This window comes from Glycine max, chromosome 11 (genome assembly GCF_000004515.6).
Source record: "Glycine max cultivar Williams 82 chromosome 11, Glycine_max_v4.0, whole genome shotgun sequence".
Lineage (NCBI taxonomy): Eukaryota > Viridiplantae > Streptophyta > Magnoliopsida > Fabales > Fabaceae > Glycine > Glycine max.
This window is the reverse complement of record NC_038247.2, coordinates 20940844-20954710: the sequence shown is the minus strand read 5'-3', so window position 1 is coordinate 20954710 and position 13867 is coordinate 20940844. Positions and strand designations below refer to the sequence as shown.

The 13867-nt window shown below is 33.5% G+C and overlaps 1 protein-coding gene across 1 annotated transcript; it reads right to left on the bottom strand.

Moving 5' to 3' along the window:
• Nucleotides 1-8500: 8500 nt before the first annotated feature.
• On the bottom strand, nucleotides 8501-9985 carry LOC102670202 (protein MAIN-LIKE 1-like). The gene is made up of 5 exons (XM_041006834.1): nucleotides 9623-9985; nucleotides 9334-9531; nucleotides 9140-9238; nucleotides 8873-9037; nucleotides 8501-8752 (listed from the first exon to the last, which is right to left on the bottom strand). The coding sequence occupies exons 1-5, from the start codon at nucleotides 9983-9985 to the stop codon at nucleotides 8501-8503; spliced, it is 1077 nt and encodes a 358-aa protein (XP_040862768.1).
• Between the last annotated feature and the right edge of the window lie 3882 nt (nucleotides 9986-13867).

Here is a 13867-nt window from a genome sequence, read left to right as displayed (position 1 = left end):
TAGAAAAACCTAGCTATAGTACTTTAACTATTTTTTGGTTCTCTTTATAATTAAAACCAGTAGGCCCATTTAGTTAGTAGACTGGGCGACGAACCCATTTGAGTCACCCAACCAATAATGATTTTGGTTCAGTGGAATTAGCTATACTCATCCCACAATTTCATTAATTATTCATTTTATCTTAAATCCTATATATTCCCATTGAAAAACTAGCAAATAATGAGCCTGTCACATCCATGCCTAATAGCCCATGTCGCTTATATATAGAATAAAAGTGGTTTGACAATGTGCGCAAGGCGCATGGCAAAAATAAATAAAATTCTTCTATTTATTGCAAAGGCAATTATGTTAAGATCCCATGAGACATTAAATGGGGATATTTTTTTTAGTGGGAATTCAAATTTTAGTTCATGATATTATGAAAGATTAGTTTATTTCACTAAACCCAACCCATTAATTACATGATAAGAATGGTTTTAAATTAGTATATAGTGGAAGGATTCAAATTTTAGTTTGTGATATTATGAAAGACTAATTTATTTCACTAAACCCAAGCCCATTAATTACATGACAAGAATGGTTTAAAATTAGTATATAGTCTCCACCGGTTTTTATGAGACACGTAGTTAATTTTTTTTTATAGCTTAAATATATTTTAGATAAATTAGTGAATTTTATTTTAGATTCTTTATTTCTTTTTTGAGCCTTTTATAAAACAAAAAAATATTGTTTATTATTATTTTGTCTTAGTCCTTTTAATATATCCATTTTTTTATTTGAGTTCTTATAATATTTTATTCATTTTGTATTAGTGTTTTTGAAAAATATTTGATAGACACTGATAACAAATTATTTAAATATTTTAGGGATTCAAACTAAAAAAATCAATACATTAGAAGGGCTAAAACAAAATAATAAAGATTAAAAATAAAATTATTATATTATTAAAAATTTAACATAATTTTTTTCTTAGGGATTTAAAATAAAATTCACTTACTTATCAAAAATATAAAACAAATTTATGTCTATTAATTATAAATATTATTATGTGTCACCTAGACTACAGATAACTAGATAGTGTTTGGTTGGTAAGGGAAAAAAATGAACCAGAGTGTGAGAAATGAAAGAGAGATGAAAGAGGATTGTTTAGTTGAAATGAAAGAGTGATGAAATGAAGTAAAAGATTTAAATTAAAGTGATATAATAAGTAATAAAATAAAATAAAAAAAAATAAGCTTTTATACAATTTTACCATGTTCTTGTATTATTATTTTTTTTTTGCTTTAATGCCATTTTTAACTTCTCATTGTGCACGTGTTATATATATTATAAAAAAAAAAGCAAGTTGTGCAAAAACAATTACATCAAAGACATTTGATTTTGCTAGCGAAACAAAGGGGCATATTTGATTTATCAGTGTGCATTTGTTATAACAAGTATTTGAATATGTCTCCACTATATTCGATTTTGCTAACCATAATTAAATATGAAATGCAGCATAAACATAATCGAATTAATATAAAAAAATTCCTCTCTATAATACGTGTATCTACTAGCCAATAGGATTAAATTTGAAAACACTCAAATTTACCTGTGGTCTCCACCATTTTTGTACACAACTGTGACTTTCAGTTCAACCTAAGTGTAACTTTTCTCACTTCTTTTTCCTACAAAACAAACACAACCTAAAAGTCTAAACACATAATCCCATAACTAACAATAAATTTTCACAGGGTTCATGTAATATAGTTTTGGTCCTTTTGGACAACAAATGGGGAGTTGTTACGTGCACCCAGCAAAATTGCTGGGACATCCAGCAAACAGTGAATGGACAATTATGTCCCTCTGAGAAAGCTAATTCCAGAAGAACTGTCTTTCGGAACGCTACTGGAAGATCGTATTTTCAGAAAACTTCTGGAACAACCTTCTTCTGGAAGAAGAAGGAAGACTTCCGGAAGAACTCCAGAAAAACTACTTCTGGAAGAAGTGACTTCCGGAAGATTTCCAGAATACTTCCTTCTTCTTCCGGAAGAAGGTTGTTCCGGAAGTTTTAATTTTTTTTAATTTTTAACAAATGTTGTATTTTCCTATTTATTTAATTTTAATAAATAAATTAAGTTATAAAATAAATAATAATTATAATTTGTATTACAAAACTTAATTTATAATAAAAAAATAATTATAATTTTATAACAACGTGAAATAAAATAAATTTCATTTTATAATAATAACTAAAAATAAAATAATATTTAATGTATACGTAATGACAATTTTGTCCCTGGTTGTTTTCTTTAAATTCAGTGCGCTTTCACCTTCGCTTTCACCTTCATCTAGATTTACTTTTTACTGCTGAAGGAAGTACTTCCGGAATGAGAATTTTGAACTTTCGAAAGTTACCATGCTCAATTCCGGAAGAGTACTTCCGGAAGAACTTCTTCCGGAATTGGACATGGTAACTTCCGGAAGTAGTTCTTCCAGAAATTCAGTTTATTAACAATTTTTTTTAATTGTGCTTTAAAATTTATATATATATATATATATATATATATATATATATATATATATATATATATATATATATGAATATTATGATTTATAATATCTGTATTGTGGATATAATTGGTTTAATTAGCTATAATGATTTAGGTATTATATTAAATGATTTATTAGTTGTATTTTGTTGTAGTAAAAAAATATTTTATTAGTTGTTTATTATAGTGTTAAGATTAGTTTGAGTAAATAAGTGTAGTTATAAATTTAGAATATATTTGTATTAGTTGTTAGTATGTTTGTTAGTTAATATGTAGTCAATTTGTGGATGTGGTTATATGATAATTTGAATATACTTCTGTATGATGCATATGTCCTGTTAATATATTTGTTATTTAATGTGTAGTAAATTTGTGGATGTGGTTATATGATAATTTGAATGTACTTGTGTATGATGCATATGTCTTTAAGATGGACGAAGATCAATGGAGGTATGACTATGCGATGTCACAAGAAGTTCATATGGATTATGATTATGATAATGAAGAAGAATGTGTGGTGAATGAACCACATGTGGATTGTTCAAATGCTTTTAATACGTCTTAGGTAATCATAGATAATTTGAGTCATTTGGTTGAATTGATGTTTTGTATAAAAATTAATATGTTTGGGTTGCGTTGTAGGTATTTGGTACTCAAGATGATGTTTTGCAATGGGCTCGAACAGTTGCCCATGAAAATGGATTTGTTGCAGTGATTATGAGGTTTGACACAGAGACTAGTAGCAGAGGAAGAAGTTCATTTGTCTTAATTGGGTGTGAAAGGAGTGGTGCGTACAAGTGCAAGAGTAAATAATTCGTTAGAAAAGACACTGGGAGTAGGAAATGTGGTTGTCCCTTCAGGCTTCGTGGGAAACCAGTGCATGGAGGGAAAGGTTGGATGGTGAAGTTGATCTATGGAATTCACAATCATGAATTGGCCAAGTCCTTAGTTGGACATCCATACGCCGGGAGATTGACTAAGGAAGAAAAGAAAATTATTGCTGATATGACAAAGTCAATGGTGAAACCAAAAAACATCTTGCTAATGTTGAAGGAACACAATGCCAACAGTTGCACCACGATAAAGCAAATTTACAATGCAAGAAGTGCATATCGTTCTTCAATAAGAGGAGCTGATACCGAAATGTAGCATCTGATGAAGCTTCTCGAACGTGATCAATACATTCATTGGCATAGATTGAAGGATGAAGTTGTGGTGCGTGATCTGTTTTGGTGTCACCCAGATGCAGTAAAGTTATGCAATGCATGTCATTTGGTGTTTTTTATAGACAGTACCTACAAAACAAACAGGTACAGACTCCCACTACTTGACTTTGTTGGAGTGACACCAACGACGATGACATTCTCTGCTGGGTTTTCATATCTGGAGGCTGAGCGTGTTAATAATATTGTATGGGCTTTGGAACGATTTTGAGGCCTATTTTTAAGAAACGATTGCCTCCCTGTTGTTTTTGTCACTAACAGAGACCTAGCACTGATGAATGCAGTGAAAATTGTGTTCCCCGAGTCTACTAATTTGTTGTGCAGGTTTCATATCGATAAGAATGTGAAGGCGAAGTGCAAATCTTTAATCGGTGAAAAAAATGTGTGGGACTATGTAATGGATAACTGGAGAACTTTGGTTGATTGTCCGTCCGAACACCAGTTCCATAAGTCACTTCAGAAGTTTCAAGTTACTTGTTCGCCTTGGCCGATGTTCACTGACTATGTTAACGACACATGGATTATCGCGCACAAGGAAAAATTTATTACAGCATGGACGAATAAGGTCATGCACCTAGGCAACACAACAACAAACAGGTATTATTTTATTGATTTTATTTGTTAGTAAGGATTAGTAATAAATGGTATTTAATTGTTGTATATTTTGATGTTTGTTGTGTATTTTAAATGTAGGGTTGAATCAGCTCATTAGGCTCTCAAAAGAGTACTACAAAATAGCGTTGGAGACCTATGTAGTGTTTGGGATGTCATGAACAACATGATCACGCTGCAACACGTCGAAATTAGAGCATCCTTTGAAACCAGTACGCATGTGGTTGGCCATGTATATAAAAAAAACCTTATACAAGAGGCTTCTTAGGATGGTTTCAAAGGACGCTTTAAATCAGATTGCTTCTGAGGTTGACCGTCTACATTATCTCGGCAAAAATCCCTCTTCTTGTGGTTGTGTGATGAGAAGCACACACGGTCTTCCTTGTGCATGTGAGCTTTCTAGGTATATTGTTGGCAGCATCCCATTGGAGTCAATCCATATGTTCTGGAGGAGACTTTATTTTTCAGACCAAGGGTTATGTGAGACGGAAGTCAACATCAAGGAAGAGATAGAGACCATATCTAAAAGGTTTGATGAACTTGATGTGTGTGGCAAAGTAACTCTGAAGAGTAAACTCCGAGAAATTGCATACCCTGATCATAACTCTATGCACCCTCCTCCGTCAAAGGTCAACACTAAAGGTGCACCGAAGAAACCGATGAAAAAAAGTCAAAGATCCACAAAGCATGATCCGTCTTACTGGGAGTATGTTGATGCTTTTCATTCTGTTCAAAGCAGCAACTCTCCAGTCAAACGCAGTGCATCATGTTCTGAACCGCCTCAGCCAACAAGGATCATCCCGATGTTGGATCAACTTGCGCCATTCATTCAAGGTTTCCTTCATGACGTTGTGGATGTGAAAGCGAATGGTAACTGTGGATATTAGTGCATTGCCTCTTTATTAGGTATGGGGGAAGATTCATGGCCGTTAGTGCGTAATGAATTGATTAAAGAACTTGGCAGGTGGTCGCATGAGTACATGAACCTCTTCGGTGGCATAGAGAGATTTAAACAATTAAAGTTGTCCCTACTAGTTGATGGGTTTTCGAAGGTATGTTTTTAGCTTAATTTTTTTAATAACAAACTTTAAATTACTTACATGTGTATGTTTGGTTGATTCAGGTTAGTGTGGACAAGTGGATGGATATAACGGAGATGGGATATGTGATTGCATCACGGTATAACGTAATCCTTGTATTACTATCCCGACAACAAAGCATGACATTTTTTCCTCTTAGAAGTCAACCACCACCTGATTCTTCTGGGCACCGCATGATATGTGTCGGTCACTTGTTTGGAAATCATTTTGTTCAGGTACATTGAATATAGTTAGTATAACAATTATGCAATGACTTCGCTGGTTCATTTGACACGGTCACCGCATGATATAATCTTTGTTCATGTACAACAGGTTTATTTGAAAGACCATTGTCCCTTACCGCCTCCAGCGTTGTTATGGTCAGACAATTGTTATTCTTAGCCAAAGCAGTGGACAATTCCATATATTAGTAGAATGCAGCAATACACAAGCTTGATGTCATTCAAAAGACACTATGTCGACCTAAATGAAGACTAAACATGCATTGTTTATGTAATTTTATTCATTATGCGATATAATTTGTTGTAACCCATTACTAACCAATTAATATTATTAAGTACTCGTTTGGTTAAGCAAGAAAATTGTTGGTCCAACAAAAATCATTTACGCGTGCAACATACATCATTGTCATAATTGACAACACATAATGACATGCATGCGTATTAAAGTTTGAGCGCGACAACACATTGACTGACTTGACTACACATTCTGAATGAAACATAAACACGAAACATGTTCACGCGTGTCTATTTTTTTGTAAACAAAGTTAAGCAATCGCTCGGTCACAACCATCTATATATATAGCAGACACGGCTAATAAATTACACATTATCTTGCTTTCAAATAGTCTCCCAATTGATACACAAAGTATGACATTTTTAGGAGAAACTAGCAGTCAGACGATTGTCAACTCAAGGTTGGCTTTCATTTTTCCAAATAGATCAATTATTCACAATGATACTGGCGTTTACTTCCAAACTTCAACTCCGGTGCCCATTCGAGTACCAAATAGTTGTGATTTTGCAAGCCTAAAAACCATAATACACAATACCCTCAGCTATCCGACAAACAATTTTTGAATGAAATTCACTACCGGAAGCCATTCACCGATACAGGTAACCAAATTTGCTTTCAGTGTATGAAATTGATAAATGATGACGATGTCAACACAATGTTAATGTGTAATGATCAATTTTCTTGTATTGGTCCGATTGAGTTATTATGCACTGTTGGAAGAACACCAGATGGAATAATAAACTTACTTGAACGCACTATGCCCCGTACTCATGATGCGATCCTGTATTACAACGGGAAATGGAACATGTCACTGCAAAACAAATTTGTTGGATGCGAGTTCACAGGAAAAAATCCTAAAAAATTTCAAATTCCTTCAACATGTACAATCGATGAACTGAAGAATTTAATAAAACAAGTTGCACCTACAGGGATTCCCCCTCTTGGAATTCACGAATCACAAACGGTAAGACGATTGTTTTTCCGCCAACCAGCTCGCTTTGAGTATTCAGATACGCTTATAAAATATGAAATAAATGAGCTGAGGACCAACGAAGAACTGCTGAAGGTGTTAGTACAATCTAACTACTGGAAAAAATATGGACCAATAGAAATTTTAGTTGTCTTTACTAAATATGTTGTGAAAATCGAAGACGATGTCACTGGGACTTCGCTAAACAATTGAGTGCGATGTTTTTTTTTTTTTGCTTTTTCGTTGATGTAACCTTTATCTGTTTACGGCGTGTTTAATTCCCATAATAAAGTTGAATGTGTTGTTTCAATGGTCCAAAAAATTAATTGTTAGAAAGGTCGCATTTGTATTTTTTTTGTATTTTGTGACTTTGTTTTTAGGTGTTATTTGACGGAACCGGGGAACGGGAATAATTTTTTTGGGTTCTTTGACGTCCAAACATGAGAAATGGCTGCCCTCCGTTGTCTCACAGCATTGGCACACCCACCGAAAAAAATTCCAAACATGGATACTTAAACATCAATTTTTTTTTAAAGTGATCTTTGTAGTATCTTATATGGCGATTTCATTGTCATGTAATTTTTCTTTTTAATATTTTGTTTTTGGTACGAGCTTATTATTTTTTATATAATAAAAAATAATATATTAATAGTGTAAATTATGATCGAATCATAATTTATCATATATGATAATTACTTTAAAAATCTTAATAACACATAATTATGAATTATGAATTATGAATTATGAATGATTTTAAAAATATTTATTTTTTATGTAATTTTTACGAACAAAACTCATGATTTTAGGTTAATTTTTTTTAAAAATAAATTTAAAACACTCGCAAACTTCGCTTAAGGACCACAATCGGAATAATAAACTATATTATAAAATAATAAATTGTGCAAAACAACTCAACTAAATTAAACAAAAAACTGTAAGAATTACAAATATTCATGTCAACTACAAGACAAAAAATAAATACAATAATCAATGGTCCGTGCGGCGTCTCTGACGAGCCCTGACAGTTCCATCAGCACTGGGTCCCCCTTTCGCGATCGTCAGGCAGTCCTGCATAATGTCATATAACTCTGTGCCTGCAGTGACTATCCGAAGGTTGAGCACACGCTCCAACCTCTGTGCAATCGTCTCATCCGTCGTAATCATCCTGTCAAAGTCATTAAAAACATTTATTATCAAATTTAAAATAAATAACAATTCATCAAACATTAAACGCGCAAAGAATCTTACCACATGTAGAGGGGGGTCAAATGCCACTGGAACCTGGGGGCTGGACGGTTGTATGTAGTCATCGGGGTCTGCAGCTGGTGCATCTCTCGACTGGTCACCTGCCTGGGTCGATATCATGAATGAGTGAGATATGCGGAAAAACCACTCCATGTAATCCGCAGATACCTGCCCAGGCACTAGACAAAGCTGACCCGCAGGTAGTAAGTGCTCCGCAAACTGCATCCACCTGTCATCTATCTCATCGCGTGACAATCGAGCACTAACAGGCGGTGGAAGGATGCTCTGGATGTAACCAAACTGTCAAACCACCCTCTCCGGTCGAGCTGTGACCATCATAGGACCCCATCTCAGCTGACCCTGGAATGATGCAATCTCCTGAAAGGCCCTAACCCCCCGATGCTCCATGTACAGCAACCAGGACACATCTGTGATGGTCAAACCATCACAACGTGCCCTGTAAGGTGCTCCTGTGATTCCCTTCATGTGCGCCTTCGACGTCAACCACCGGGAAGCACGTGGGGACGTCTCCTGGTATGTATCATCTGTCATGCACTGGTGCACACTAGGGAAGTGCTCATAGATCCAGCACTACACAATAAATGAGGTTAACATAACATAAAAAAATGTTTAAATCATAAGCGAACGTAACATATTAAAAAACACGAAATTTACCTGTAGTAGCATCAAGTACCCCGCAAGTTGTCGGGTGGTGGTCCTACAAGCCTCATCTAACTGGTCATACATATGAACCAGCGCGGCAACTCCCCAAGCGTAACCACCGCTCTGAGCGAGGTCCCGAAAAGCGTCAAGGTGAACCACATGCACGTATGTTGCACTCTTATTAGCAAAAAGAGTGCAACCGACAAGGTGCAGCAGATAAGCGCGAGCTGCAACAATCCACCGCCGGGCCTGACATCTCGTCTCATAAATGTCTCGAACCCATCCAAGTTGTACATATGCCCCACGTGTCAGTGCTGTCTCGGCTCTGGCCTCCTCGGCAGACACCTCGAGCAACTCTGTCAGCAAAAATCTGGCCTCCTCCATAGAAAGAGCATGGAAATGTGCAAGGAGCCAGTGATGGGCAAATGAAGGAGTGACGACACATCATCCAATGTGATCGTCAACTCTCCAACCGGAAGGTGGAAGGTGCTAGTCTCACCGTGCCACCTCTCCACGAATGCGGATATCAGTCCAGGATCGCCAATAATAACTGAACAATCAATCAGTGGACTTAATCTTGTGGCAGCCACCAGGCCTTCAATCTCAGGCACTGACCTCTCAATCAGTGTCACCTTCCTCCCATGTGACACTAACTTCAAATAAGGATGTTCCTGATTTGAAGTACAAATTATACAATTATTAAAAAAAATTAATGACAAACAAATAAATCAACAATGATAAATAATTAACAAATTAAAATACCTGTCCACTCCAAACAGCATGTGCAACGTGGTCCGCAAATGATGCCAGCACTAACGGGTCACATGGCCCACCAAGGAATCCCTCAGCAGCATCATCAGCATCAGACCCCTCAGCACCATCAGCACCCTGTATGTCCGCACGCATCTCAAGTGCCTCCGCAGCCACATCAGGGACATCGTTAGTCATGTTAGCAATGTCCTCAGTCATATCACGTGCATCCGCAGTCGTCTGATGAACCCGTTGCCTACGGGCTGAGGCAGTAGGCCTACGCCTCTCGGGAACATCAGCTGCATCATGATCATCTTGTCTATCTCTGCCTACAAGTCTACCAATGACACGACCTAAACCTCGTGTTCTAGCCATGATCAGCAAATCATGTCAAACACGTATTTTTTTCGGTCAAAATATACACAACTTTCTTTATAAAAAAAAACAACTTTATTTACAAACAAATAAGACTAATTTAAATCAAATTATTTGAAAACATACACAACATAATTTAAAAAAAATTAAACAACTTCATTTATAAAAAAAAAACACAACTAATGTAAAAAAAATTAATTACTAAACATGCACAACTTAATTTTAAATTTTTTTTAAAAAACTTCATTTATAAAAAAAACACAACTAATGTAAAAATAATTAATTAGTAAACATCCACAACTTAGTTTAAAAAAAATAAACAACTTCATTTAAAAAAAACACAACTAATGTAAAAATAATTAATTAAAAAATATCCACAACTTAATTTAAAAAAAAACTTCATTTATAAAAAAAACACAACTAATGTAAAAATAATTAATTAGTAAACACCCACAACTTAGTTTAAAAAAAAATAAACAACTTCATTTAAAAAAAACACAACTAATGTAAAAATAATTAATTAAAAAATATCCAACACTTAATTTAAAAAAAAACAACTTCATTTATAAAAAAACACAACTAATGTAAAAATAATTAATTAGTAAGCATCCACAACTTAATTTTTTAAAAAATAAACAACTTCATTTAAAAAAAAACACAACTAATGTAAAATTAATTAATTAAAAAATATCCACAACTTAATTTTAAAAAAAACAAACAACTTCATTTATAAAAAAAAAACACAACTAATGTAAAAATAATTAATTAGTAAACATCCACAACTTTATTTTAAAAAAAATACTTCATTTATAATAAAATAAACAACTTAATATATATCATTTATAAAAAAAAATAGTATTTTTAAAAAATTTCCAAAACACACACAACTTTATTTATAAAAATAAACAACTTCATTTGTAAACAAAAAATACTAATTTAAAAAATAAACAATAAACAAAAACAAACACAACTTCTTTTATAAACAAAAAAATAAATAATTTACAAATTAATATTTAGTAAAAATACACAATTTAAATTATAAAAAAAAACATGACATCAAAAACCCAAACCTCATTTTTCATAAAATTTCAAAAACAAAATAACCAAAAAAATATAATAATTCATTTTTTTTAAAAAAAACAATTTTTGTTTACAAAAAAAACACACTTCCAGTCCGGAAGAACCACTTCTTCCGAAAAGTTCTTCCGAAAATTTCAAAGGTCATCCGGAAGAACTACTTCTTCCGGAAAGTATCCGAAAGAGGTGTTCCGGGAGACTTCCGAAAGAAGTGTTCTTCCGGAAGACGTTTGGTTACTTCCGGAAGAACACTTCTTCTGGAAAGTTTCCGGAACATGTTCTTCCGGAAGTTCCGGAAGAACCCCTAACGGGTCTTCTGGAAGCCTCCGCCGTGAGTCCTTTCCCCATTTTTTCCAACATCTTCTCCTCTCGTCTTCTACCCTAGGGTTATTATCCTAAGGTTCCACTGCTACAACAATGTTGTATCATACAAGCAAAGGGGAGTTAGGGACACTAACCTCGTTCGCGGAGAAGAAGAAGACGAGCTTCGCGCTTGCCTTGCGAAGAAGAAGAAGCTGTTCGCGGAGAAGGGAGGAGAAGCAGTTCGCGGAGAGGGAGAAGAAGCTTCACGGAAGGAATGAGCAGGAAAAGTTTCTTCCGGAGAGGGGGGGATTTTTATAATTTTTTGTTAAAGGGCAAAATTGCCCATTCATAAAAATTGCTGGATGCACCTGCAATATTGCAGGGTGCACCTAGCATTTCCCCAACAAATGGCATGCCCAATTGTCAGGTCAACCCTCCTCGTCTTAAATCAATTGCTTTGCACACCTACCAATATTATAGTGTCGTCAATAATGCACTGCATGCCATTCAAGCATACCATTTCAACAAACTTTGCGCTAAGTATCCATAGCTAAAGGCCTAAATCATGCTATATGGTCTTTTATAGGACAAGAACACGAGGAAGAAAGATTCGTACATATAATTCAAGATTCAGATGAAGAAAAAAGGGAGATTGACTCTGACTAAGAGAAAAAGTAACAGTGCAATGAACCTAAATCGCCAAGATGCAACACATGAAAGCGCAAAAAAGGGCTTGAAAGGGGGATATATAACAGAAACTTTTGTTTTCACAAATGTGCTTGCTGGATTAATAATAGGTCTATTTATTTGAATTTATTTTTATAAAAAATGTTTTTCTAATAAAATAAGCATTTTTTATTTTTAATGTATTTGTCTAAATTGGTTTTTTTAATTTTTTAAGAAATATACTTTATTTGCTTCTTAATTTTTTTAATAAATAATTTTAATTTTTTTAAAAAAAGTTTAAATAAACCGACCCAATAACATTAGTATAAAACTTAAGTATGTTCTTGCCGTCAAAGTTTTTTTCTTCTTTAAATGATGACAGATAAATGTTCTTTTTAATAATGAATAACTTACATCAAACCTTTTTACTAAAAAAAACAAAAAACTTACATCAAACCTGTTTATAAATTTTTAAATAAATATCCACCTGTCATCATATATTTTCTTAGAACTTCATAATAATAATGCAAGAATTTTCTTACCACACGTTTTTCAATACACTATTTATTATTAAATGAATTTTATATGTGTCTACCCAATAGAAAATGAGTATATATCTAGTTAAATTCACAGAAAATCCCATTTGGCAACCAGTTTGGCTTTAGATTCATGACCAACCAAGTTACCAACCTGCCTTCACACTCACAAATTTGATAACCTGAAACAGAATAATAAAGTGTCGTGGGGGTTGCAAAGGAACCATGCCAATTGGCACGATCAGGGAAGAAACAAATTCTACGTGAAAAAATAACTGATGAAAACACAAGGCGATTTTTTTTTTTGCAAAAGACAAATGAGAATTTGGGGTTGAATGTGAGTTCCTCTGTTTTGTTGTCTTGTTTTGCCTTGCCTCTGCTAATGTTTGATCTTAGAGTCACGTACGGTGCTTATATGGGTTGGGTTTTTTTTTTTTTTTACATTTTTGTTATAGTTTTCGAATTTCAACATTTGATAAAGAGTAATGATAGATAATTACCTTTCATTTTCAAATAATCTCTTCCTTCCAGATTATATGACGTTTTACAGAAGAAGAAGAAAATTATTCTAAAATAAATGTCATTTTATAAAATCAATGTTGCATTAAATTTTTTTCCAAAACTATCCTTAATCAATACTTTGAGAGACTAGTATATAAAAAAAGTAAATGAATCATTAATTAAAGACATAAAGAGTATATATATTAAAAAGTTATATGACATTTATTATAAAAATTAATAAATTAATTATATTTCTTAATACACACGTCAAAACCTTAAACGTCATATAATCTAAAGGAAGGAATTATCTTATTAGAGTAGTGATACTTGGATACCTCAATATTTTAGACACCCCATTAACATATTTTATTTGCGATTATATCTCTCTAAGTTACATCAAATACCTATTACATCTATTATTTTTATTCATTCTTTTTTCTCTCTCTAGGTATATATTAACATATGAGGGTGTTCAAGAAATATTTATCATCTTATTAATACTTATCATTTTTTTTATCTCTTTCTTTTTAGGAAAATTATTCATAGACACCCAATATGATACCGACCACCTAGTGAGAAAGAAATAAAAGAGAAAAACATATAGATATTATAAGTTATATGAAGTGATAAGAAGTAAGATGGAGAGAAGCCATGGATGTTTGATATGTGTTAAAAAAAGAAAAGTAGGTGTTCAAATATGATTACTCTTCTTCCTATCATTTATTATACTTACACTTGTCTCTCTTCCTCTTTTTCTCTTACTAGGTATCAAATAGGATATTGATGTCTAATAATCTTT

Coding starts and splice junctions, on each gene's coding strand:
- LOC102670202 (XM_041006834.1), bottom strand. CDS start 9,985: ATGGCTAGAACACGAGGTTTAGGTCGTGTCATTGGTAGACTTGTAGGC. Junction 9,532..9,622: donor ATGCTGTTTGGAGTGGACAG/GTATTTTAATTT, acceptor ACTTCAAATCAG/GAACATCCTTATTTGAAGTT. Junction 9,239..9,333: donor CTAGCACCTTCCACCTTCCG/GTTGGAGAGTTG, acceptor CTTTCTATGGAG/GAGGCCAGATTTTTGCTGAC.